The sequence below is a fragment of the Cricetulus griseus genome, chromosome 4, assembly GCF_003668045.3.
Source record: "Cricetulus griseus strain 17A/GY chromosome 4, alternate assembly CriGri-PICRH-1.0, whole genome shotgun sequence".
Taxonomy (NCBI): domain Eukaryota; kingdom Metazoa; phylum Chordata; class Mammalia; order Rodentia; family Cricetidae; genus Cricetulus; species Cricetulus griseus.
In genome coordinates this window covers 71,373,377-71,400,142 of record NC_048597.1, presented here as the reverse complement: position 1 = coordinate 71,400,142, position 26,766 = coordinate 71,373,377, and the positions used below count along the sequence as shown (strand labels likewise).

Genomic DNA, 26,766 nt, shown 5'->3' with positions numbered 1-26,766 from the left:
TCCAGCCCACACTAACCAATGAACGCCGAGCCGGGCGGAGGGGGCGGAGGGAAGCCAGGACGGGCGCGCTCCAAACGCGGGGCGGGGCGTGAACTGGAGGGCTGGAGAGGCCAGGCCGAGGCACGGAGCGGCAGTGGGCGGGCTTATAGGAAATGAAGCATGCCATTGGCTGAGCCGAGAGGCGGGACTCCGGGACTGAGCCCAGGCTGCGAGGTGGCCAAAGGGGTCCCTAGTGCTGGTTGGGGATCACAAGGACCGACAGTGTACGCCCCCTATCTGGAGTGGGAACCTGGGATTAGAGAACTGAGGAGGCAGCGCGGGACCCGAACGATTTTTACTCAGGAGGCCCAGGTCCGTCCCAATGCCTGCCTAACACGTCCTAAAGGTGCCTTCTAAAGGCCGAACCCCTGTGAAGAAAGTGAAGAAATCTAGAGGGCTGGCATGTTCTAAGAATGGAGAAGGCACACAAAATTTCAACAGAGGAGGAAAATGGCCTAAGGAATGTCAGAAACAGAGAAGCCCAGATCCACTGGACCAGATCTCGGGAAGGTCTTATCAGTGAAGGAGAAAAACCCAGGCACTGATGAGGCTACAGTCTGGAAACGAGGCTCCATGTGCCCACCTCACACTTGTCCTCATGAACAGCATGAATGTGTAAGAAGTGACAGCAGATGGAGAAGCTATCTGTTTGGGGGAAGGGCCATATGTACAGGTCCCGCAGTGGATGATCGGGCAAGGAAGTGAGAAAGGGGAAAGCCAGTCACCTCCAGCATACTGGACTCACTTTAGTACACCTCCAACAAGTCCCAGAATTTCAACCTGTTTTACCTGGAGCCATGTGAGTGGCTCCTTATAGGTGGATAAAGTCAAGTTCAAACCCAAGATTAGGACAAATCATCAGATATTCAAACTTCCATATTTCTTGGCCCAGGGCAGATGTTGGACACAGGTATGGTCAAAACTGAGGGGGCCCCTGCCCCTTGCTGGCAGAAGCAAAGATACCTATCCAGCACTGCCCTTGGCATTTGTACAGTCCTGGTGACACATGCCCAGCACTCAGTACAAGATCCAGGCCCAGCCTTCTGCCCCCACACCAACCCCCACACCAAATCTGCCTTGGGAGTCCAGCAAGAGCCATGAGTTGGGCAGGTCCTTAGGGAGGGAATTCACAGCCAAGTGCAGAATTCCTGCCCACTGTCCACCTGCAGCACCGTTAGACCAGGAAAAGTTTGTGAGAAAAGCGAAGGACAAGAGGTGAACAGACCAGCTGAACCCCACAATGAAAGCACACTGGTAACCCCTAAACGTACAAACACTGTGCCAGAGAAGGTAAAGGACCCGAAGAAAATAATCCTTTAAAAGATGAACCCTCAGCTGGGTGTTGGTGGTGCACACCTTTAATCCTGGCACTCAGGAGGCAGAGGCAGGCAGATCTCTAAGTTCGAGGCCAGCCTGATCTACAGAGCTACATAGAGAAACCCTGTCTCGATAAACAAAAACAAAACAAAACAGATGAACCCTCACCCATCTTGGCCCTATTCTATGCCTTTGAGGGCTGCCTATGTGACAGCATTAAGAGCTAAAGGGGTGGTGTGTGTGGGGGGGTTACAAATGGTTTCCTTATCACTGGCCCATGAAGGGGTGGCCTTCTCCATTGCCTTCTCCTACCTTAGGGAACTACATTACCTACAGGATTCCCTACATTTTGCTCCCACCTTTGTTTTTCACCCCTTTATCAAGACTTCTGATTATCCTTAATTGAGTCTACCATCTGTTTCCTGTCGGGACCCTTGACTGATAGAACCACCACCCTGGATCCCCTGGATTGACCTGGTTTGCAATTATGAGCCATGTTTCTATATAGCAGTTTAGTTTTTAGTTTTAGAAATGTGGGCAGACCTTTGGGTCTCAGCCCTCTCTTACCTCAGGTTGGAGCCAAGCATGAAGCCTTTTTGTTCACTTTTAGTTTGCTCCAGTACATGCGCAGACCTTCCAGGTTCTAAGTCCAAGTGGCTCAGGTAATAGCCTCATTTCCCCCAGAGCACTACTCCTTTGTGACTTCACCCACTGAAGTCACCCCCGGAGACAGTGCTGAGTGTTCCATGCTCGAGTCTTGGCCTCTTAGGAGGCAGGGACAGCAGGCCTGGCCAGCTCAGAGGACTCTCTGTCCACAGTGTAAATGAGGACGCTGCTGGCCCATGTCTGGCAGGGATGTAGAGGGCAGCCTCAGAGGCACTGGGCACTCCCGGCACCATGGATGACGCTGCCGTCCTCAAGCGACGAGGCTACATCATGGGGATAAACTTGGGAGAGGGCTCATATGCCAAAGTCAAATCCGCCTACTCTGAGCGCCTAAAGTTCAACGTGGCGGTCAAGATCATCGATCGCAAGAAAGCCCCCACGGACTTCCTGGAGAAATTCCTTCCCCGGGAGATTGAGATCCTGGCCATGCTAAACCACCGCTCTATTGTCAAGACCTATGAGATCTTTGAGACATCAGATGGCAAGGTCTACATTGTCATGGAGCTTGGGGTCCAGGGTGACCTCCTGGAATTCATCAAAACTAGAGGAGCCCTGCAAGAGGATGATGCTCGAAAGAAGTTCCATCAGCTCTCCTCTGCCATCAAGTACTGCCATGATCTGGATGTCGTCCACCGAGACCTCAAGTGCGAGAATCTTCTGCTTGACAAGGACTTCAACATCAAGCTGTCTGACTTCGGCTTCTCCAAGCGCTGCCTGCGGGATGATAGTGGTCGACTGACATTAAGTAAGACCTTCTGTGGGTCAGCGGCTTATGCAGCCCCCGAGGTGCTGCAGGGCATCCCCTACCAGCCCAAGGTGTATGACATCTGGAGCCTGGGTGTGATCCTCTACATCATGGTTTGTGGCTCCATGCCCTATGACGACTCCAACATCAAAAAAATGCTGCGAATCCAGAAGGAGCACCGAGTCAACTTCCCACGCTCTAAACACCTGACTGGTGAGTGCAAGGACCTCATCTACCGCATGTTACAGCCAGATGTCAACCGGCGGCTACACATTGATGAGATCCTCAGCCATTGCTGGGTGCAGCCCAAGGCACGAGGTCTGTCCTCTGGAGCCATCAACAAAGAGGGGGAAAGCTCCCGGGCCACTGAATCCACATGGACCCCTGAATCCACTGGTGCTGATAAGAAGTCTGCCACCAAGGTGGAGCCTAGGGAAGAGGCACGACCTGAGGCCCAACTTGAGACAAAACCTCAGGAAGACACTGTGCAAGTGGCCAGGCAGGCAGAGACCGTAGGCCTCACCAGTGAACTGAACAGGGAGTCAGAGGAAGGGCACCTCCAACAGCCTTCAGAGACACATACCTAGTGAGCCTCTTGCAGCCCAGGGGGCCAGCAGGGAATGAGGCAGAGCTCATGGCTTGAAGCCTGAGCCTAAAAGTCAAGGGACGAGAGAGAGAGAGAGAGAGAGAAGGAAGACAGTCCCGGATGAGCTGCTATTTTCGTCACTTTCTTCTCCCCCCCCCCCTTTGAACTTGGTAACTCACATGGCTAAAGAAGCAATAAATCCCTATATTGGTGCAGATCCTAGTCCTGGGCTCCCCTTGGCTTCCTGTTAGACTGCAAATCCTCATTCATAAGGAAATCCATTCCCACGCCCCCAGCCTGCACTGTATTCTCAGACCATGGTTGAGTTAGCAGTACCAGTCAGAGACAGATTTGGGGGATTAGAAGGGGCAGAGGCCAGGGAAGACAGCTAAGGAAGGAAGACACAATTTTTAGAGGGAAGCCAAGAAGTGCAGGGAAGGGTGGAGAGAAGGCAAGGAGAGGCAGTCCAAGGAGGATGAATACAGCTGCCTGAAAAGGAAGGGCTGGGAGCCAGAACCCTCTCTTGCACTGGAGGGCTTGCACTGTCTGCATCAGGGGCTCAGGGTCTAAGCAGAAGCCCCATTACACTGGGGCTTCTGACTGCACAAACCTGCCTGTGAGGGGCAGGGGGAAGACTACAGAAGGCAGGTTGATCCCCATGGTACCTTTTGGGCTTCCCAGTTTGCTTGGCAGTGGCTTTTACAGCTCTGCCCATCATGGGGCATGTTCCTCTGGGTCCAGCTGGCACCTAGTTCTCAACTGTGCCCTTAGTTGCTCCACATCATCATTTCTCAGCCCAGAAGTAGGGTGCTCCACTAGTTAACCCAAGCATGTCCCTCAGCCCTGTACAGCTTTGACTGCATCCCATTCCCTTCCAATCTCAGTCCGTTCCAGAGGAGATGCCCCCAGCCAGAGGTGCAAGCTGATCTTGACAAAGCAAAATGGCAGCATGAACCCTATGGGCAAGGAAGGCAGCTACTGTATTCCTGTATCTCACACCACTGGCTGCCAGGTGCAGCCTGCCTTGCTTACACCAAGTCCCAAGCAGTCCTCACCTTGCTGTTGTGGCCCCTTTCTCTTCACCTCACTCTGGGCAACCTCATGGAGGTCTAAGGGTTTAATACACAAAAATAAGAACATTTATACTCAACTCAACCCTGCCCCCACCTATGCCGCTACCTTGGGAAAACACCAACACCAATTTACCCCGGAAAATTGGGATCTAGTGAGTTTCTGAATGTTCCTCCTGCATCCCCTGCCCCACATCCAGCCCACCTTCACCTCACTGCTGTTCCACCCATCATCTCTACATCATCCATTCACAGCTATACCTAGGCTATCGCCTACCACCCTCAGAAAGGATTTCAGTGCTAACTTCTGATTTGCCCATCAACACCCCCTCATCCCCACACCCCAAAACATTTGCCATAAGCATACTTGCCAATTCACCTCTGAAGACTGTGCCCATCTCCCTGGGCTCAGCCAAAGGACTTTGTCCTCCTCAAAGCCTTCTGGGACCAAGCAATGCTCTGTAGCCTGCTTCTGTGAATTTTGCCTGTGAGGACCAAGTATCCAGGGTTGAGGCACAATGCTGACCCTGAACAACACTGGAGAGAGTGACATTGAGAAGCCCCATGAAGAAACTTGGATGGGGCAGAAGGCTCTAGGACATAAGGGGCTGGGTGGTGGGGGTGCCCTGAGAGGTATGTAGGCTCCTCCCATCTCATCTCTGTAGTCTTCCCATGGTTTTGGGACAAAGGACACCAACAGGACCTGAGGCTGCTTGAAATTCAAGTGGGAGACAGTTGGGGTAGGAAGAGATGCAAAAGCTCATGCTATGTGCATCACAGGTGTAGAAATACCTCAGAGAAGGTGGGTTTTACCAGAAAGCACAGCACCTAGAGTAGTGTGCACAAGTGACTGAGCCCAGTCCTCCACAATGGTCTTATCCTGCAGAACTATTCATGTGGGCTGCTGAAGCTGACTCAGTCACCTGTAGTGGTGCTCAGGGGCTTTATGACCAGGACTACAAGGTGATGTCTATGGCGTATTCTTGTTCCCCATATCATCTTTTCCCTCTTTGTCTACCTGGTGGCTCATCTGTACCTGGATTAGGTCACTTCCTCTTTGAAGCCTTCTGTCCCACCTCCCCCACCAGAAACAGGCCTTCTTGCTTTCCCTCTGAACACAGCATCCTTGGATCGAGTCTTGGCAGCTCACTGTAAGCATAAGACTTCTGTGAGATGTGAAAATGAACACAGGACTTCTAAAGTAGCCAAGATCATACAGGATGCCACTTTGCAAAACAAACATTCACGCACAAAATACAAGACAGTCCAACATGCAAACAGAGCAATGCCACAGCACTTCATGTGATCCTTGCTCCCTGCTCATAAAACCCCAAGGTGGGAGGATTATGAGCCCCTGCCCCGAAACTTGCTCTTTGTGGACATGTTAAGGGCCATCAATCCCTGGGCCATCCAGCACCAAGCCCAAAACAGTGCCCTCCTCCTGGCTGGCTGTTCCCAACTCCCCACCCTTGACCCGCAGAGGACTGCTCTGGTCCAAGGCCCTGGGCCTTCATCCTTCATATGCATCCCAAAGCCAATGGACTTCTCTAACAAGAATCATCTTAAAAGGGACTTGGTTTGTGTAAGACCTGCCCATCATTTAGAGTCTTCTTTCCAGACTTATACCTTAGCCATTTTCAGCACTTGCTTGCTTGAGTATCTCACCAACTTTTATATCTGGTTGAAACCTGCCCTATCCTCCACACCTGCCCCACCCCACTGAACATGCACCTGCCTACCCTGGACCCTCAGTACATCCCCTAGCAATACCTACCCTCCCACCCGCCCCCCCACACATGTTCACCAGGGCTGTGGCTCATCTGCCCACTCTGCCCATAGACCCTTGTCAACTCCTGACCCCAAACATGGAACTGCTTTCATCCAGCAGACTGGGACCACCACTGGACTGACTGGACTTGGGCAGCTTCCATTGATTCCAGGGGCACAAGCTCACAGGTTTTCTTCAACCCCCCCCCACTAACGGCAGGGAATTGGCTTTAGTGAAATGAGGACAAACACAGGATCAGTTCCCAAGGCCTGATAAGGAAACAGGCCTAGGAATGGACCTGGATCACCTCCCTTTGGGTCTCACAGGTGACTATGAAGCCACAGTAAAAAGAGGGCCAGGGAGGGTTACCACAGGCCTGAATGCCAGCTTCATTCCAGTGGGTAGGGAGGGGGTGCTCCTTCTAAGCCCTCCTGCCTTCCAGGGGCCCCATTCCCCACAGCCTAGTCCCCACTCCCAGCAGCCTGGCTTTATGACTTCATTCGCTGGTCACTTAGTGACAATGCTGAGCGTTCCACTCCTCCAAGTCCAGGCCCAGCCCAACCAGACGCCTCCCCACAGTGGGAATGAGGACAATGCCTGCTGGCCCGTGTGGGGAGGGGATGTAGAGGGCAGCGGCACCAGCCGCTCCTGGCACCATGGACGATGCCGCAGTCCTAAGGAAGAAGGGTTACATCGTAGGAATCAATCTGGGCAAGGGCTCCTATGCAAAAGTCAAATCTGCCTACTCTGAGCGCCTCAAGTTCAATGTGGCGGTCAAGATCATAGACCGCAAGAAAACACCCACTGACTTTGTGGAGAGATTCCTTCCTAGGGAGATGGACATTCTGGCAACCGTCAACCACCGTTCCATCATTAAGACCTACGAGATCTTTGAGACCTCTGATGGACGCATCTACATTGTCATGGAGCTGGGAGTCCAGGGCGATCTCCTCGAGTTCATCAAGTGCCGAGGAGCCCTGCATGAGGACGTGGCACGCAAGATGTTCCGCCAGCTCTCCTCAGCCGTCAAGTACTGCCACGATCTGGATGTCGTCCACCGAGACCTCAAGTGTGAGAACCTTCTGCTTGACAAGGACTTCAACATCAAGCTGTCTGACTTCGGCTTCTCCAAGCGCTGCCTGCGGGACGGGAGCGGACGCATTGTCCTCAGCAAAACCTTCTGTGGGTCAGCGGCTTATGCAGCCCCCGAGGTGCTGCAGGGCATCCCCTACCAGCCCAAGGTGTATGACATCTGGAGCCTGGGTGTGATCCTCTACATCATGGTCTGTGGCTCCATGCCCTATGACGACTCTGACATCAAAAAGATGCTGCGCATCCAGAAAGAGCACCGAGTGGACTTCCCACGCTCCAAGAACCTGACTGGTGAGTGCAAGGACCTCATCTACCGCATCCTACAGCCAGATGTCAACCGGCGGCTACACATTGATGAGATCCTCAGCCACTCATGGCTACAGCCCCCCAAGCCCAAAGCCATGTCTTCTGCCTCCTTCAAGAGGGAAGGGGAAGGCAAGTATCGAGCTGAGTGCAAGTTGGATACTCGAGCAGGCTCAAGACCTGAACACCGGCCTGACCACAAACTGGGGGCCAAACCCCAGCACCGGATGCTGGTATCCCCTGAGAATGAAGACAGGATGGAGGAGAGGCTGGCTGAGACTTCCAGAACTAAAGACCATCACATCTCTGGAGCTGAGGTGGGGAAAGCAAGTACCTCATAGTGGAGCGGGCCCTGGGGGGTCATGGTGTGCAGTTTGCACTCACATAAGTTAAATAGGCAGGTAGGAGCTGAAGAAGGCACACGCGCAAGGAACAAGTAAAATCCGTCAATTAAACCACTATTTTGATTACGTTCTATTAGCTTTCTTCCACTTAGTAGCAAAGACATTAATTACTGACCACCAAATAAACCACAAAGTGTATACAAGCATTGAGAGTGCCCAGTGGGGAGTCTTTTTCTCTAGGACTCATCCAGCGCGGGGATCTGCAGCATAGGGGTCCAGGAACCTGTACGCAGGCCCAGGCAGACTCAGTGAGGCCTGTAGCAGAGGGGACCTCTGTCACAGTTCTCTTGCCAGGCTTACACTTGTCAGCCTCTGGCCTTCTCCCACCCCCAAGACTTCCAGGCCTGGACAGCTGGACAGTTCCCTTTATCTAATGCAATATAAACCACCCTGACCCTGTCTTGTTCTTACTCAGTGGTCAGTATTCATTAACATCAAAGAGGCAAAGTTAGACAGCTTTGCTGCTCAAGCCTCACCCTCACCATTCCCAGGAATGGAGTGGCCCAGTTGACAGCTTGTTGATATTGTCCCCATCCTGTAGACCTGCCATGCACGACCCCTAGCATCTCTCAACCAAAGTGCCTAGATGCCATGTCCTGGTTACCATCCCTCCTAAGGTTCCCTCACACTGGCACAGGCTTGAGTGGGCAGCACCCATCCTCCCCATCTTCCCACTTACTGGGGGAATCCCTTAAAGCTCAACCTTTCCTGAGACAGAAGGGATCTCAGTTCCAGCCCTGGGAGCCCACAGGAACCCACTATGGAGAACTACTGGTTAGCAGAGGCCTGACCTAGTTTGTATCTGATGACATGATAAAAACTTTAACCAAAAATAACTTAGGGGAGGAATTGGTTTATTTCAGTGCACTTCCAGGTCACTGAGGGAAGCTGAGGCAAGAACACAAGTAGGAACTGAAGCAGAGACCATGGCTTCCCGGCTTCCTCTCTATCTCACTCCTAGACTTCCTTACACAACCTAGGTCCATGGCCCAGGGATGCTGCTGCTGGGCCTTGCCCTCCTACATCAAATGCCCCACTGACATGCCCTCAGGCCATTCTGATAAGTGTTAATTCTTCAATTGAAGTTCTTCTTCCCAGGTAACTGGCCGTGTTAAACACTAGCCGTACAAGGCCCAAGGCAGGAGGTGATCTCTAGAGAACACTAGGGCGGAGGCCTGAGAGTACCAATGCCAGCAGACAGGAAAGGTGGCTCTCATGGAATCAAAGTAGGATCTGGGGCTGAGAAGTCAGGAGTGCTTTAGGCCACCTGAATAGCTCAAGCCCTGGGCTGCTCAGAGGCCAAGTCCTATGACACCACCAGTGGTCTCAAGACTGCTGGCTGGGGAATTAGATCAGTCTCTGACTCTGTTAGGCCCAAACAGCAGGGACCATTCACCTCTGTAAGGCATAGGCTCATAGGCTGTTGACCACTAGTCACTTGAGGGCTAGCTACCCTTAGTTCACAGGCAAATGGCTGGCTGCTGGTGCACACAGCATTTACAAGTTTGCAGGGAACCAAACTCTTTTCATAGTATAGTTCAGACTGAGGTAAGGCTGGTGTCTTGGCAGAGCCCAGTAGGAAGTGCCAAGAACACTGAAATAAGCAGAGATTAGGACAGGGAGGCAGCCTAGCCTTACCTGAGCTGGAAGCTAGGTGCTGGGGAGGTAACAGCTGAAGTCACAAAAAAGTGACTTGTCCTACTGTGAGCCTGATAAGCAGGACCTACCTGGGCCTGTTACCAAAAACCTAAATGATCAGGCCAGGCTGGGAGGTTGTAGAGCTGGACCTAGAACCCATGAGCTCAATGGCACAACTTTTAGGGTTTGTGCTACTCTTCAACAGTGGAAGGCTCAAGTGTAAACTCAGCAGAGAAGGCAGCTCTTTGAGCCACACAGTTTTCTCTCCAGAGTCCATTGCTTCTAGCCCTGAGGTCCCAAGATACCCAGGTGGCCCAGGACATGGATCAGCAGCCCGGCCAGAGGGTGCCAGGTGTTCTTTAATGAGGGTTCAGTTGGGAGTTAACTAGAAAGCAGTTTCAGTAGGGCCTTGAGGGACAGCACCAGTGCTATACTCCCAAGGGAGTGGTCAGTGTAATGTGCCAACCTGGCCATGGCACGGCACTATACACTTGTGGTTCCTGGGATAACCAACTGCCCATGGTATGGGTCTCCAAGGCCTGGAGTTGTCTAAAGAGTAGATAGCTGCCCTACTCGTTCCACAAAGTGTCCCACAAAGCATCCACAGGTCCAGCCAGGCCTGGCTCTAAAAGAAGTCTGAAGCTTTGCGCCGGGCAGGGAGCTGCAGCAGATTGTCTGTGATGGAGGCTGGGTCCTGTGTGAGGGGTGTGCGTGTGGCAGACCCAGGGGCTGGTGTGCTTGTGGGGGTCTGTGGCCCACCAGCTGGGGTCTTGAGGTGGGTAGAGCGTGCTGGAGATGGTGTATAGCTGGCCCGCAGGGCTCGATCTGTATACTTGCTGGCTGTCCTGCTTACAAGGCGCTGTAGAGCTGGGGACATTGCTGGACTTAGGCCTTTAGGAGTAAGACTGTAGAGAAGGGACAGAAGAAAGCAACCAAGTTAGGGGCCAAGTGCCGCTTAAGGCAAGGCCTCCCTCAGTTCCTCAGGAGGAGCCCTATCAAGAGACATGGTCACTCTGAGCTGAGGACGACAACACTGGCCACACCTGAGGGAGGCATTGTGGAACTGCTTTGGCTGTGAGGCTGGATGGACCACAGACTTCTGAGAGCTGGAGTGTCCACCTCTCTCCAATGTGAATGACATTGATTCCACAGGACTAACAGGAGCTCACAGTCAGGCAAGGAGCCTAAGGGTACCTCTTAGAGAAGGCCAAGAAGGAGAGATGGAGAGTGCCTCACCACCTGCTCCATATACAGCCACATGCTGGGGCAGAGAAGCAGCCACAGCCCTTATAGAAGAACCCTGTGGATATACCATGGGCCTGTCCTACAAGCCATGTACCACATGGCCTTGGAGGCTGAGAGAGTAGGAGTGAGGCAGGCACAAACTTATCTCTATCCCCACTCTACATAAGGGTCCAGCTGCCTCTCACCTGGCCAAGTTTTCCGTGACTCTCCGCAATGCTTCCTGCTTCTTGGCCCGGTTTTTGGCAGCTGCTTCATTGGCCATCTTCAGACCCAGACGCTCCCTGCGTCCTGGCTCCAAGATCTACAATGTAGCAGGCATGTGGGTGACCTATGCTGGAACTGCTACCTAGCCAGGCAGTCTATTATCCAGAAGGGCAGCTGTGTGGGCACCAACCTCTTCTCTATGGCTGCAACAATCTCAGCAACTCATCTTTCACAATAGCCTGTCAAAAGCCCCCACCTGGCTGGATGTAGTGACACATTCCTACAATCCCAGCAATTGGCAGGAGAGTATAGAATTTGAGGCCACCCTGGGCTACACAGTGAGACACTGTCTTAAAACAAACAAAAGCAAGATGGCTCAGTGGGTGAAGGTGTTTGTTAAAAGCCTGAGGACCTGGTTTGAATACCCTTCTGAGATTCCACAGGGTGGAATGAGAGAACCACTCTAGCAGGTTGTCCTCTGACCTCCACATATGTGATGTGTTACATGCCATGCTCATAAATGCTTATACACACAATCACACAAATGAATAAATGCAAAATAACCCAAAATAAGGGGTTGGAAGCTGGGACTAGTGGTGCATGCCTTCAGTCTCAACACTTGAGGCAGGATCTTTGTTCCAGGCAAATCTGAGTCACATAGTGAAACCCTCTCTCAAAAAACAAAAATAGTCAAAAAATCTAGTCCCAGCACTTCAGATGCTAAAAAGGGTAGAGAGTGTGTACATGAAACAGGTCCTGGGTTAAATCCCCAGCACCTGCCCCCCCCAAAAAAAATCCCAAACAAACACAACAACAAAATAAAAAACGGTTTGAACTATACCATCTAGTTGTTTTTACAATTATTGTTTTATATTTAAGGTTTTCACCGTTCTGGAACTTATTTTGCTGTTGCCAGTAATCAGGACGTAGTTTCAAAGGCCCTGCAATATGAAATACCGCCTTTTCCATAAACCTCCATTCTTCTGTTTGCCCCCAGCTTTCCATCCTGCTTGACACATGGGTAACACAAGGCACAGCAGGCTACGTCTACCCTGTCTCTGGCAGAGCCTGCCCCGGGTTCATTTTGTTTCAGAACTCTTTCTCCTGGAAGAGGCCACTTCAGATCAAGTGGCATTTCCTGTGCAGGCAGAGCCTTGGGCCATGCTTTCATGTTCAATAGCATCGTGTTTATTCCTCTCTTACATTTGTCTTGGTTATCTCACAATCCAGACACAGTCTACAACCAAGACCTCCAAAGTCTCTTTCCATGATTTGTCTAGGTGTGTAGTACATAAACTCTACAAACTGCTCTGGGGAAGGACCCACACAGCACCATGTTGGGGAGGTCCTCCTGGCTTGGGCCAGGAAAGCAGTGTCAGGACTGCAGTCCATGTCTGATATTTGCTTTATAAAAGCTATGCTATTCCTGGTGATTCTGATTCTACTGCTGCACTAACATGATCTCTTTCTACCACATTCCAAATTGATCACAGCCAGTATTTGGAGGGACTGTCTTGAGATGACCTGTGACCCAGCCACCAAAGCACACCTATATATTTACTCAACACTACACCTGATCTTGTTGGGTTTCCAAAGAAGATTCATATTCTTGGCCTAACTCCTCAATACCCCGAGTCAGTAGGCTCAGCACCCTCACAGTGAGCTCGTACATTCTCAAGTATCAGGGGCCTTCCTCCCTCACATTCCAACTACACAGACACAAACTCCCTGAAGCCCAGTACATTATACGCCCTTTCCCCATAGCTCCCAGGGGCATATCTGCCCACCCACCCATCCAATCCAGGGGCCATCTGACTTTTGTATATGCTTTCTGCCCACCTCTAGCTCCCGCTCCACCAGACAGAGGCCACATGATGTACACCAGGCCTCAGTGACTCATCCTTTCTGATCTGTTCTTGGTCCTACCATGCTGGGTTCACACTGTACCATCCTCAGTGTCCTTGACTATGCTATGTAACCAGAGGCCAGCACATAGTCCTCAGGGGACACACACTAAGTTCCATAGTCTTCAGGCCTACAGGGCAGTTGGAGTTTGTCTGACTCTGTGACAGTCTAGCCTCCAGGCCTTCTCTATTGCCTTGGCATGGTCTCCACTCTTCCAAATCCCTTTTTGATAGTCCTACCATAATCCCCTCTTCTACAGAAGCCCTGTGCCCAGTCTTGAGCAGCAGTACTAAGGCATCCACACCAAGTCCCAGCCTGATCCCCTCTTACCACAGCCTACCTTGAAAGTTGGTCCTGGTGTCCTATCCACATAGGGGCTCTCTGACCCTTCGACTCTCAGGGGAGTATTCTCAACTTCTCCCCACGTCATCAGTGGTGACTCATTCATACCTGCAGATGGAGAGCCCACACCTCAAACAGAGGACCTAGTGGGGGTGCTGTCTTTCTCCTAATACATGCATCCCAGATGACATTAAGGCCAACACACACAGGCACACCTATTCACATCACAGGGAAGACCAAACAAGACATGGTGCCCTGGGGCATCTCAAGGCACGTTTGCTGAGTCTAGCCTGTGCACTGCCCTGTCCAGTCTGGACTTATCACCCATTTCTTACCAGGAGCAGGAGAAGGAGTGGCAACAAATCCAAAGCCTCCCACTCGGGGGGACTCCTGAGGAATAAGCTCCTTGCCATCAGGACCAACCTTGCCCTGTTTGTGCTGGAATAGAGAAAGACAGAGAGACAGACCAGTGTTAGGGGTTCTCCACAGCTGACTGATAGCAGGTACAGAGGGACATGTAGGAAACACTTCCCCTTGGAATAGAGCTTGGGCTCTAGGACTGGCAGATCCCTTTGGGAAAGACAGGGAACCCTATCCTCATCTTGCCCCAAAGACTTTGAAGGTTAATAGTAGTAGTCATCAAGCAAGGGGTGCCCCTTTCCTCCACCTAAGGAGGAATCTCTTAGGTTGCAATGCTACGAAGGGCTGGTGCTGTCTTTTTCCCTTGAGGCATCTGAATCTCCCAATCTCTCCTGCCTCTCCTTCCCCAACCCCATGACGACCAGAGCCACTCTCTGAGGGCACTCAGTCATCTTAATCCCAGGCTCCCTCTGGCACTTCCCAGTACACACTGCTCTATTCATCTCTCTGCCTGGTAGATAGGTATGGGTCTGGGTTGGCTTCCAGAAGCTTCTCTTCTCCCAGGCCAACATCATAGCGGCTGGTACAGGAGTGGACCTTTAGGTCATATATCTGGCTCCATTGGAAGGGGCTAAAAAGAGACATGGGTCCTAGCACACAGAGGCTGTGTTAGTTTTGCACTTAAGCTCTATCTAGCCTCAGGACAATCCTAACAAAGGGAACAACCAAGATGGGAGAGGCCACACCTATGCACAGTTAGCCTATCACATTTGTCCAGTTGTCTGGTAGCTCTGCTGACTTACCTGGGCATTCAGGGCAGCTGCCTGCTGAAGCTGGGACCTGCTCAGGGCCTGACTGAAAGGGTCCCGGAGGAAACGTGTATTCTTATGCACTACCTGCCGTGGCTTCTTGAACAACTGCTCTTCATCAGGGACACCTATCAAAGGAAAAGCAAGGTAGCAGCCATCACAGGGGTGGGAAGTTCCATGCCCACCTCAGCCCTGCATCCTCAGCTAAGTCACTCCCAGCCAAAGACCACACCTATAGAATCCAAACACAGAAGTGGGGGAGGCCTCATTGCCCCACAAATGCCACAGGCTCCCCAACCCCGAGATGGACCAGGACTTCTCTTTGGTCCATGCTGCAAGTGAACAACTTTAAAAGTTGGTTAAAAAATAACAAGACAGACCACTGTAGTCCCTGTCTTCCTGTCCTGCCACTCATTTCTATTCACTTACCCTCAGGATAGTACATGAGAGAATTCTTGGCTTTATACTTCCAGGTCTCCACTCCAGCCTGACTGCTCTCAATGGCTTGGTGCTCTGCCGATGGGAGTTCAAGATTATCTTTCTGCCGCTATAGTGACATGGGAGGAAAGTGGGGTCAGGAAGTCACCCAGACCCTGTACCTGTGGCTCTGGGACTTCATCCCCCAAAAAGGTGCCTATATTTTCAAACTGCAGGGTTACCTTCTCAAATTCCTCCTCAGCTTGGTAGAGCCACGCATGGCGGGCATGGCTTTTTTCCTTGGCTACTTCCATGATCTCTTGGAAGGAGGCATTGTCTTCACTTGTGTAGCGGCTCAAGAAGACATCCAGGCTGGGCAGCGGCTCCTTCTCCTCCTCATCTCTAGCCTCTCCTGCTCAGGAGCCACAGGTAGGGAAACACAATACACATATAGCACAATTACCACTGCATTGCCAGTCTTGGGAACCACACCACAAAGAGCTGGAACCCTGGCTCCTGCTAGGTGACACAACAAACCCCAACTGTTCAGGCAGCCCCAGGTGGCATCCACAGCTGACTGGCCAGTTCCACTCATCTGCTGGATGCCAAGAGAAGTCTGTGATCTGGCTGACTGGTGAAGGGGCAGGGACAAACAATGAAGCAAGAGCTCATGATAACTGTTTAGTAGGCTCTTCCTCTGCCCAAACTGTACTAACCCTGTGGTACGGATCTCTGAAGCCCCAAGGGTTCTTCTTTCCTTCCTGGGATTGTCTTACCCTAACTACCTTTTCCTTTCTGACTGATGCTACAGGTAAGTGATGGTCACTAAGCATCAGGGTATGCCAGTTAATCCCAAAGGCAGGGGCCCATATGGCCCAATGCTCCAGGGAAGGCTACAGACTCTGGGCCACAAAAGCCAACCATACCACCTCAATCCCTGCCACCAAAGCAAGTGATATTCCTGTAGAGGTAGCAATGAAAATCTGGGTGGTAGGGGGGATGTGAAGCTGAGGGTTCTCATCTGTTCTACTGACAGTCTTGACCATCTGTGTGCCAGCCAGTACTAACCACAATGGCTACAAGTTTAAGACCTGAGGTTAGAAAGGGGATAGACTTGGGTCCCATTCAACTGTTGACTATTCCTAACACCTACAGAAGTCACAGCCTTTTGAAGCCTGTTTCCTTATCTGTAATTACAAAGATTCCAATGTTTACTGATAAAAATGTGTCTAAAAAGAGCATCTTCAAATTGCTCTGTGACTCTATACTGTATTTCAATTAAGAGACAAGATCCAACAATAACCATTACCATGTTCATGGCAGAAAAAGATGGGCTGTTGAGAAACTAAGCTTGTGTGAGCATGTTGCACATTTGCCCTAGTACAGTGTGCTGTAGACTAGAGCCTGGTAGAGAAACAGCTTGCCCACCTCTAGGAATACATCCTATTACTGAGAAAAAGATCAACTGACCGAGAAAAGTCCCATAAGTATGCAGCACACTCACATATTCAATAGATTTATAAAGTGTGGCTCCTAACTTTAAAACATGCCCCATACTTATGTCTGATGCTCAGGAAACATGAGCACTTTCATCTGTTCTCCATGTCTGTTGATGGTACAGCACACCATGTGCTATTCCAAACGTGGTGCAAACAGATAGAAGCAAAACCAAGACCCGGCTCTCTGAGAGGGCATCAAAATCAGTAATTAGGGTGAGAGGCAATAAGCAGAAATGCTTTCTGAGATGTTACATTCTGCAGTAAAGCACAAAGCTGGCAGTGTGGGAAACAGTGAGACTCTGGTCTCAACAAAACAAATCAGAAAAAACAAAGGCAGTCTGTGAAGCACAGAGCCCCAGGGTGTTCCAACTTTACACAAAAGGTCAGGAAACCTCAACATCCACCAAGTTTATGCCTCTTAGCCCAAACAGGTAACACCTGAATATGGACCTGAAGGAAGAGACACAACAAGCAACTACCTTGGAAGAAAGGAAGAAGGGGCCTGAGGCATCTTCAGGAGTCAGCAATGAAAGAGCTTTCCAGGCCCACAAAGCCTACAAGGCAAAGGCTGGCACACTGAACAGGCTGGTGACAGGAGATGGGCTCTCATTCCAGAGACAGGCCAGAGGCACAGACTACTGCTCTTCCACAACTGGGAGCTAGACAGATCTAGCTTTCCACACCAGTGTCTTTGATCCCAAAAGTTGATATTTAGGTTGGGAGACCCCTCAAGGATGAAATGTGATCCTGAGAAAACTCAATATGACTCCTAAGCACTCTTGACCATGAGACCAAAAGAGTGAGTTCACTCACCATCATCTAGGTCCCGGCCTTGGGGACGGAGCTTGCTGCCCACCACACCAGAGCCTGTGTGTACCTCAGGAGTTTCAAAGGTGGCCGGAGTAACATCTGAGGGAAGCAAATTAGAAATTAGAGGGAGTCTACAGAGACAACAAACTTCCCTTCTCTGCCTTCTAGAACAGCAACCTCTTACAGGGTGGTGGAGGTTCCCGAGAAATCTTGCCCAGAGCAGAGCCAAACTTGATAGCAATCTGGCGCATACGCTCCAAATCTCCATTTTCCTCAGCCTCCAGGTATTCCTTCTGTGCCTGTAGCTTCTCCACATCAGGGAAGAAATCTCTCTGGATGACTGTCTGGAGTCCCTGCCACAAGCAATCAGAACAAAAGGTCAGAGCTGGCATATGGGAGTCATGACACCATTATCCACTTTAGGCCCTAAGGTCCTTTTCACTTCTGCCTATCTGGATGATTGAGATTTTCAAGATAGTTCAGAAGCATTTTCTAGTACTGTTTTTCAAGACAGGGGTTTCTCTGGAATGCTTTGGAGCCTGTCAAGGAACTGGCTCTGTAGGCCAGCTGGCTTCAAACTCACAGAGATCTGCCCGCCACTGCCTCCCGAGGAGTGCTGGGATTAAAGGTGTGTGCCACCAACAACGCCCGGCTCGGAACAACCTCTTGATGCCCATAAATCCTTTCTTGTTCTCCTTTGCTGGTTCCATCTGCAGCAGCAGCCAGACTAATGTAGATGTTGCCTTTCTCATTCTACCTATGTATTTTTATTTCAATCCAAACCTTTCTCTTGAAAGCCAGTCACCACTACTGCCACCACCGGATAAAATTCTCAAGATTTCACCTCCGGCCAGACCTTGCTGTAGAGCTACAAATCTGTATACCTAGCTACGTGGCGATGATACATTCCAGCCTATCCCAGAAGCGTCCTAAATTCAACCGGTCTAAAGCCAGACCTATGTCAGTTTGCCCTCCAGCATACTTTGCAGTGGGACCCCTAACTCGAGGAGCAACCGAGACCCTCACTCAATAATACGGCCAGTACCGAGGTCTATCTCCAGGACCCCCCAGCCTTTACACTTAATGCCGCTGCCTTCCAGAAAGTCCTTTTCTCCATCACCCTAAAAACCTGTCAAAATTCTGCTCATACTTTAATAGGAAACTTTATTTCCTAGGCCCTCGACAGACAACGAGACCGCTCCTCCTTTTCGCTGAAAACTCGACACCCCCTTCCGCACTGTCGTCTTGGCTCTCAAGACTTTCCAATCCCACAGGCGGCTGAGAGTTCCAGTACCAGAAAACATTTAAAGGACCGGAGAGGAACGCGAATCGGGGAAAGGGCCCAGAAGTCGCCAGAGCTCGCACTGAGCTGGTACCTCGATGTACTCTTCTTCATCCAGAACCCGTTGCCTGCTTCTCGCAACCCCGGTTTCCCCAGCCGCACGCTTCCTCGGAGGGACAGACGCCGAGGGCGGAAACAGAGGACCCACAGAGGCCCCGGGCGTCCCCATCGCTATCCCAGAACCGCTCAGGCGCCGTTGGCGTCACACCAACAGCCAGCCAATGGAGAAGCAGTATTTTTGTAACAAAGCCGGCGCTCCCAAATGATGTCACCCGGAGCGCCGGATCTTAAGGGAGTTGTAGTCTTAGATACCCATCCGCGTTGCTCGTGCCTGTCTAGACTATGGTCACTAGGAGGCGCTGTGGGATGCCTACTTGACGCCACATTTCCTCTATTAGAAGTTCCAATTTTTCCTCAACAAAAACCAAAGTCGTTTTTAAATAGTTAAAAAAAAAAACAACTTGGTTATATATGAAGTCAAAACTCAGAAAAAGAAACACTAAGACAAGTCTTCCCAGAGAGTTGTCTAACAAAAGGTAAATGAAAAGAAGGAACAAGAGGGCGCTTAAAGCTCTGGTTAGATTTATTAGTTCCCTGCCTGCCAGGGTGGGCTTCCCAAAAGAGGCCTGTACTCACTGAAAGTATTCATGGTACTTCCATTCTAAGGGAGATCGTGAATTATGCCAAACCAGTTCTAGCCCAGAATGACTTGCCACAATTTTGCTTTTCCAATGATCTCTTCCTTCATTGGAAGTCAACTGGGGGCATTATGGCTATGTTCCTGCCCCAATGGAGTTGACCATAATAAACACACACACACACACACACACACACACACACACACACACACACAGAGTCATCCTGCATGTGTGTGAAATCATGCCTGTGACTTGCAAGAAGTCTGTACTCAAGAGAATCTTGATTTCTACATAGCACATGTCATGTTGTGTTTTCCCAGGCAGAAGGTGATTGTAGATCCAAAACATGAACGGATAGGCATCAGCCAAGTGGAACTGGAAAGGCACGTGCAAAAGCCCAAGAGTGGCATGGAGCAAGGCAAATTCCCAAGCAGACCTTTGCTCACACCATTCAGTGAAGAAGGACATGATGGCAGAGGGGCAGAGCCAGTCTACCAGTGTCATTGGGGTCCTGGCAAGAAATACCATTTTTATTTTGAATTAAAGGGAAGCCAGAGCGGGTTCAGGTGAACATAACTAGAGAAAGCTGCAATGGTCTTGGTGCAAGGTGATGGCAGTTTTCCCCAGGTTAGTGTAGCTGAAGCTGCAGAGAAGCTGCTTTCTGGGGTTTATTGATATATTTAGAGGTGAAATTGGATGAACTTGGTGTGACAGAGGGCAATTGGTGATCAAGAACTGTGATTCATGTCCTTAAACAAGGCCAATGAACGGAGGACTGGCTCACCAAATACAAAGCGAATGTGAGGAGGCGGTGGCTTTCCAAGTGTTGCCTGACAACCCCTGGGGACAGACTGACAGGGTATGGACATACTTAGCTCAGGGGAGAGGCCTGAACTGGAGATGGAAATATATGTGACATAGAGATGGGAATTACAATCTAAGGGTGGAAAAGATACATCAAGAAGAGAACCGAAGGTGGTGGAGAGATAGCTCATTCTTTAAAAGCACTCTTGCTCTTCCACAGGATCTGGGTTCAGTTCTCAGTACCTACATGATGGCACACAGTTCTAGTTCCAGGGGTTCCAATACCTTCTTCTGATTTCCACCAGCACCAGGCAAACATGTGGTACACATACATGCATGCAGGCAACACACACACACACACACACACACACACACACACACACACACACACCATGCACACAAAGACACACTCACACATTCACACACTCACAAACACACTCAAACACATGCAAGCACACACACAAATAAACACACGCACGATGTTTTTAAAGAAGAGAATGAAGATGGGAGAGGCCTTGAGATGGAACTTCTGGACACTTGTCAATGTCAGGTGTCAGGTGAGGAGTGTGAGGAGCCTCTGCAGGGCACGGTGACGATGAGAGGAGGGCAGAAGCTCAGCCAAGCTCAGATTCTGGAGAACCAAGGAGGACAGGGTCCCCAGTCTGCAGGTGAGCTGACCTGGACAGCTGTGTCTGAAACTAGACAGTGAAATCTTCTAAGGCAAGGCCAAAATTCAGGAGGAACAGTCTGGTGGCAGCCGTAAGTATGCATCCCAGGGACTGGGAGGAAAGTCCCTATCCTGGAGGTCTCCAGCAGTGTTAGGACAGCTCTGGCTGGGGATATATGCCTGTTTGGTGTTCTCTAAATTAGCCATCTTTATATAGTACCAAGACCTCCTGCCATTGGCTCTATAGTTTAGCTTTTGTGAATGGACCAAGTCTCTCGCAGACACCACAGCAAGCTTCAAGACCTGTGAGGGGACAGAGCAAGGAGATCAGGCAGGTGTAGGGGGTGTTAGCTGCCTCCAGCCCACTGCACAAGTCAGCAGGGAATGGAAGCCATCTTTCATGCTTAGTATACCCCACACACTTCTGTGGGGCCTGGATTACAGAGGGGAAGACAGACATTTCCTAACATAGTGGGGATGGATGTTCCCTGAATTTAATCTCTTCACCACCCTATTGGCAGATACTACTGTATGAAAACCTCCAGGGAAAAAAAAAGCCAAACATCTCCCATTTGTGAAGCAGGTTGGTAGTACCTGGAGGCCATAGCAAATCCCAGGAGGCCTGCCACCATCTTCTGGCTTTAATTCTGATGGGGAAACACGGTACTGGGACTGAGGACTTGTTGAGCTGTGTTCTCTAAGACATGTTGATCCCCAGTTCCCTGGGAATGGGGAAGGGAGACAGCTCCTAAATAGCTGTGGAAATGGAGCCTGAGACATGGCACTTTTGATTCTGGACTGTTTATGGTATTTGTAGATCTCGTTTATTTCTTGGTATTGGCACAAGGCTGAGATGAAGGAGCAGGTGCAGGGACCTGGAAAATACCAACTATAGCCTTCTTATTCTACTGCTCCTGATACCATGGTCCAGTACAGAACCTTTGAGGACAGAGTAATCCCAGGACTGTGCAGATACCACTGCCCTGCTTAGAAGGTGGAAGAATACATAAGGGGCCAGTCTTGGAGGCAGGCATGAGGTGGCGAGGTAGCCTCCACTATAAAAGACTTTGGGTCCTGGATGGAGTTAGGAGGTCTCTCTAGGTGGTAATGGTGCTTGAGGAAGTTGCTCTATGCCTGCCCTTTACCTGCAGAGGTCCTGCCCCATGTGTCTCCCTTCATAGGGGAGGAGGTCTTGGATCCCGTCTGTCCCAACACCTGGCAGCTGAACACTGCAAGAGAGTGATGGAAGGGGCTTCTGTCCTCTAAGTTTCTGTCCAAGTAGGTCTGCCCCTTCCTACTTTGCTGGGCTCCACGTCACTGCCGAAGTCAGGAGAACTCTGGACACCATCAACAGCTCTCCTTGGGAGGTTTCTTGGTTCCAGGCAGGAGCCTCAACGATGAAGCACGCTTTTGATGTCGCCACTTGGCCCGGCGATTCTTGAACCAGACCTGAGGAGGAGGGGGACCAGGAAGGCTCAGGCTCCACAGACCCACACCCAAAGAATTTCAAAAGGGCTGATAGGCGGGCCAGGTGGTAGACTTCACCACAGAAATGTACGCGAATGGACCTTCGTCACCTCCTCCTATCCACACACAGAAAAGGATCAAAGAGTCCCCACATGGAGATTTCCTAGTCTCCCCAGTAGCAATCAGGATATCTCTCCTTGTCTCCAGTCTCTCTTTAAGTCACACATAATCTAGGCAGGCTTCTAACTCGCTATGTGTCAAGGATGACTTCAATGAACTCATGGTTCTGTCTCCACCTCCCCGAGTGAGGACTACAGACGTGTGCCACCATGCCTGGCTAGTTTTGCCCATCTCTTAACTTTCCCACATCTGGAGCACGAATGAACCTATCTTTCATCGTCAGGGGAAACGGGGAAGACAGACAAAGTCGGAGAAAACTACTCTTAACCCCTTCTAGTTCCAGTAACACCCAAAAGACCTCCTGGGGGAACTGGTCTTGCGCCCTATCCACTGATCCTGGGAGTTTCCCTTCAGCGTGGAGGGCTATGAGGAGAGGCACGGCCTGGAAGGTCGGTCTTTGAAAGAGAAGATTGACACCAGAGTTGGCCTCCAGGCTGCGGGACGGGACGGACACCCACCTCCACGCGCTCCTCCCGCAGGCGGATGCGGACCGCCAAGCGCTCGCGCGTGCCCACGTCGGGATACTGGTTCTGTACGAAGAGCGCCTCGAGCGCCTGCAGCTGCTCCTCGCTGAAGATGGTACGGTGGCGCCGCGTGCGCCGCTGCGGACCCGGGCCGCTCGCGCCGGTCAGCGCGGGCGAGCCTGCGCTCGGAGCCTCCAGGGGCGAGGGCGCCGCCGGTGCCAGCCTCAGCGGCCACGCTAGCCGCACGCCTGCGGGGCGGTACGAGGGCGCTGTCAGGTATAGGGTTAGGGTTAGTGTGGGAGCCGAGCTCGCCCTGCAGGTCGCCCTGCGAGGTCCCAGGGCCCGTCTCACCGCACTCACCGGGTCCCGCCGCCGCCGCCGCCGGGGCTCCGCGGGGTGCTGCTCGCGGGCTGCAGCAGCAGCAGCAGGTGCAGGGCGCCGCGGCCGCAGACGCCTCGGGCTCGTCGGGCTCAGCGGGGTTCTGGCCACCGACCTGCTGCGGTGGTCGCGCCGCGGGCCTGCGTTCAGGCAGGCTGGAGAGGATGTGCTCGATGGAGAAAGGGCAGGGTCGTCCAGGGTCCCTGCGGCTCGCCGCACTGCCTGCAGTCGCCATGCTCGCGGGCCGCCGGCGAGAGCAGCCGAAATAAATACGTCGGGGGTGGGGGGTGGGGTGGGAGGTGCGGTAATCCCTGGGCCGGGCGCCGCTTTCGCGCGTGCTAATCCCGTCGCCAGTCCTCAGAGAGCTAATCCCTGGCTGCAGAGGAGGGAGTGCCACTCTGTCTGGGTGCAGGGAGCCACGCTGCCAGGAGGGAGCCTTGTGCTCTGCCTCGTCCAAAGCTGAAGGGAAAGGAAGTAGTCAGGAGCCCACACTGTCCCCAATGGTGCAGTCGCCTGCTGGGAGGGATGCAAGGGCCCTGGAGACCTCTGAGCGCACAGGGACCCCGCCACCCCTCTGCTCCTGGCTTTCCTCATGAGAGTGGAGCCGATTCCTGGAATCCAAATTTCTTCCTCCCCAACTTCGAGTCAGCCCAGTACCGTTGGCAGTCAGGTGATCCCACTTCACAGATCTTGCTCTCTTTGGAGCCCAGGCCTGACTCTCCAGTAGCAAAATACCATCTCCAGGGTGGGAGGTTGAGGCTGGCCTCCAACTCACAGAGATTCATCTGTTGCTTGTCTCAGAACGCCGGGAGGGCAATCAATTCTATGAGTTCTTTCTAGGGTCGAGAAGGTTTTTCTAATCCTGTCTAATGGCGGTCCTCTTGTTAGCCCCTGTCTCAGAAGACCCCTGATACCCTTGTCCCGACTCCCTCAGACATCAATATTCCCCTCACACCACACTGCCTCAGAGCTGTTTCACATGCTCCTCCCCTACTCTTCACCCAGGTCAGTTCTGCTCTGCCTGCAATATAACCTCTGTCCGCTATTCTTCCCACCAGTGACCAGTATTTGTTTCAACTTAATGTCATTCTCAATTACGAAGCTTTGGACCTGCGGCCCTTTGCTTAAGACACTTTGCTTTTGAACTTTGAAAATCAGTTGTGTGTCTCACCGGACAGAGCAATAGACTGCCTCAGCTTTACTAAGCTCTCCCTGGCTGTGTGATATTCCAAAGGCTCCTTCCCTTGGGCTGTCCAATGTCATAACAACTACCAAGAGCCGTTCTTAAGGGGAGAAATGTTGAGAATGGGGAGGAAGGTCTGTAATCGCAGGGCTCCAGGGGCTGAGACAAGAGGAATGGCATGAGGGGAAGGCCAGTCTGGTGAGAGCTGTCTAAAAACAAAAACAACATAAAGGCCTGGTGGGGTGGTACCTTTAATTCCAGCATTTAAGAGGCAAAGGCAGGTCAATCTTTGAGCTACATAGTGAGACACAGTCTCAAAAAAAAAAAAATGCAGTATGGTGGTTTCTTAGAAAATTGGGAATTGATCTACCTCAAGACCCAGCACTGCCACTCTTGGGCATATACCCAAGGACATCTGTTCAACTATGTTCATAGCAGCATTATTTGTAATAGTCAGAACCTGGAAACAACATAGATGACTTTTTTTTTTTTTTTTTTGGTTTTTCGAGACAGGGTTTCTCTGTGTAGTTTTGGAGCCTATCCTGGCACTCGCTCTGGAGACCAGGCTGGGCTCAAACTCATAAAGACCCACCTGCCTCTGCCTCCTGAGTGCTGGGATTAAAGGCGTGAGCCACCAACGCCCGGCTCATAGATGCCTCTTAACCAAAGAATGAATAAAGAAAATATGGTATGGTGCACATTGGTGGCACATGCCTTTAATCCCAGGGCACTCAAGAGGCAGAGGCAAGTGGATCTCTATGAGTTCAAGGCCAGCCTGGTCTCCAGATCGAGTTCCAGGACAGGCTCCAAAGCAATACAGAGAAATCCTGTCTTGAAAAAAAAAAGGTACATTTACACAATGGAGCACTACTCAACGGATAAAAACAATGGTATCTTGAAATTTGCAGGCAAATGAATGGAACTAGAAGAAACCATCCTGAGTGAGGTAACCCAGACATGGAAAGACAAACATGGTATGTACTCACTCATAAGTGGATATTAGACATAGAGCAAAGGACTACCAGCCTACAGTCTACAAACCCAAAGAAGCTAGGAAACAAGGAGGAACCTAAGAGAAACATACATGGAACCCCCCCCCCCCAGAGGAAGGGACAAGATCTCCTAAGTAAATTGGGAGTGTAGGCGGAGGGGAGAGGGAGGTAAGAGAGAGAGGAGCAGAGAAGGGGAGCAGGAGAGGAACATGGGGGATCAGGAAGGTCGAGTTGGGGAAAGGACATAGAGGGAGAGCAAGGAAAGAGATACCTTGATAGAGGGAGCCATTATAGGCTTATGGAGAAACCTGGCACTTGGGAAATTCCCAGGAATCCACAAGGATGACTCCAACTAAGAATCTAAGTAATAGTGGAGAGACTACCTTAAATGCCCTTCCCCTATAGTGAGATTGATGACTACCTTAAATGCCATCATAGAGCCTTCATCCAGTAGCTGATGGAAACAAAAGCAGAGATCCACAACTAAGCACTGGGCTAAACTCCTGGAGTCCATTTGTAGAGAGGGAGGAGTGATAAGCAAAGGGGTCAAGACCATGTTGGGGAAACCCACAGACACAGCTGACTTGAGCAACTGGGAGCTCACGGACTCCAGAATTACATGAGACCCAACTAGGCCCCCTGAACATGGGTGTCAGCTGGGGGGGGGGGCTTGGACAGTCTATGGGGCTGCTCAAACCTGTATTTATCCCTAGTGCATGAACTGGTTTTTGGAGCCTATTCCCTATGCAGGGATGTTCTCTCAGCCCAGATACAAGCAGGGAGGGTCTCAATCCTGCCCCAAATGATGTGAAAGACTTTGATGTTCCCCCATGGGCGGTCTCACCCTTTCTGAGGACAGGATGGGGAGATGGGAGGACAGGAGGAAGAGAGAACTGGGATTGGTATGCAAAATAAGATTGTTTAAAAATAAAAAAATTAAAGATTTGTTCTTAGGCTTTAAGCAAATTACTATGTGTGAGGTGTCCAGAACTGTTGTGGAATATTATTTTAAGGTGTGTTACATTTGTTTATGCTTTGGAACATTTGTTTAATGATGTAAAGATGTGTTACTTTTGTTTATGTTGCATTTAACTCTATGAAGCTGCGATTCTTTACCTGTCTAGAACACCTGATGGTCTAATAAAGAGCTGAACAGCCAATAGTGAGGCAGGAGGAAGGCTAGGTGGGGCTGGCAGACAGAGAGTATAAATAGGAGAAATCTGGGAAGAAGGAGTAGCAAGATAGGAGGAGAGGAGTATGTCAGGGGCCAGCCAGCCAGGGAGTAAGAGTGAAGCTAAGAGATACAGAAGTAACAAAAGGAAAAAGCCAGAGGTAAAAGGTAGGTGGGATAATTTAAGAAAAGCTGGCAAGAAACAAGTCAAGCTATGGCCAGGCATTCATGAGTAAGAATAAGCCTCTGAGTGTGTATTTA

General features: G+C 51.0%; 4 protein-coding genes across 4 annotated transcripts; 2 read left to right on the top strand and 2 right to left on the bottom strand.

Annotated features, from left to right (window-relative positions):
- The first annotated feature begins 51 nt into the window (after positions 1-51).
- Tssk1b (testis specific serine kinase 1B) lies at positions 52-4,979 on the top strand. Its single transcript, XM_027413156.2, has one exon. The coding sequence runs from the start codon at positions 2,254-2,256 to the stop codon at positions 3,352-3,354; it is 1,101 nt and encodes a 366-aa protein (XP_027268957.1). The 5' UTR covers positions 52-2,253; the 3' UTR covers positions 3,355-4,979.
- A 1,267-nt stretch (positions 4,980-6,246) lies between these two features.
- On the top strand, positions 6,247-7,959 carry Tssk2 (testis specific serine kinase 2). The gene has a single exon (XM_027413157.2). The coding sequence runs from the start codon at positions 6,848-6,850 to the stop codon at positions 7,925-7,927; it is 1,080 nt and encodes a 359-aa protein (XP_027268958.1). The 5' UTR covers positions 6,247-6,847; the 3' UTR covers positions 7,928-7,959.
- Positions 7,960-8,827: 868 nt separating this feature from the next.
- Positions 8,828-18,762, bottom strand: Ess2 (ess-2 splicing factor homolog). The gene is made up of 10 exons (XM_027413155.2): positions 18,596-18,762; positions 17,404-17,572; positions 17,223-17,318; positions 15,153-15,322; positions 14,923-15,040; positions 14,488-14,621; positions 13,660-13,762; positions 13,323-13,432; positions 11,059-11,174; positions 8,828-10,533 (listed from the first exon to the last, which is right to left on the bottom strand). Exons 1-10 carry the CDS (start codon positions 18,728-18,730, stop codon positions 10,254-10,256), a joined length of 1,431 nt encoding a protein of 476 aa, XP_027268956.1. The 5' UTR covers positions 18,731-18,762; the 3' UTR covers positions 8,828-10,253.
- A 3,255-nt stretch (positions 18,763-22,017) lies between these two features.
- On the bottom strand, positions 22,018-23,406 carry Gsc2 (goosecoid homeobox 2). Its single transcript, XM_027413382.2, has 3 exons — positions 23,142-23,406; positions 22,776-23,029; positions 22,018-22,119 (listed from the first exon to the last, which is right to left on the bottom strand). The coding sequence occupies exons 1-3, from the start codon at positions 23,392-23,394 to the stop codon at positions 22,018-22,020; spliced, it is 609 nt and encodes a 202-aa protein (XP_027269183.1). The 5' UTR covers positions 23,395-23,406.
- Positions 23,407-26,766: the final 3,360 nt, after the last annotated feature.

What these genes read in the sequence shown, in the direction of transcription:
- Tssk1b (XM_027413156.2), top strand. Translation starts at nt 2,254, where the DNA reads ATGGATGACGCTGCCGTCCTCAAGCGACGAGGCTACATCATGGGGATA.
- Tssk2 (XM_027413157.2), top strand. Translation starts at nt 6,848, where the DNA reads ATGGACGATGCCGCAGTCCTAAGGAAGAAGGGTTACATCGTAGGAATC.
- Ess2 (XM_027413155.2), bottom strand. Translation starts at nt 18,730, where the DNA reads ATGGGGACGCCCGGGGCCTCTGTGGGTCCTCTGTTTCCGCCCTCGGCG. An exon ending in TCTCATGTACTATCCTGAGG is followed by an intron (nt 14,622 to 14,922) that starts GTAAGTGAATAG and finishes TTCCTTTGATAG; the next exon opens with GTGTCCCTGATGAAGAGCAG. An exon ending in GTCACGGAAAACTTGGCCAG is followed by an intron (nt 10,534 to 11,058) that starts GTGAGAGGCAGC and finishes CCTTCTCTACAG; the next exon opens with TCTTACTCCTAAAGGCCTAA.
- Gsc2 (XM_027413382.2), bottom strand. Translation starts at nt 23,394, where the DNA reads ATGGCGACTGCAGGCAGTGCGGCGAGCCGCAGGGACCCTGGACGACCC. An exon ending in GGCGGCGGCGGCGGGACCCG is followed by an intron (nt 23,030 to 23,141) that starts GTGAGTGCGGTG and finishes ACCGCCCCGCAG; the next exon opens with GCGTGCGGCTAGCGTGGCCG. An exon ending in TGCGGGAGGAGCGCGTGGAG is followed by an intron (nt 22,120 to 22,775) that starts GTGGGTGTCCGT and finishes CCTCCTCCTCAG; the next exon opens with GTCTGGTTCAAGAATCGCCG.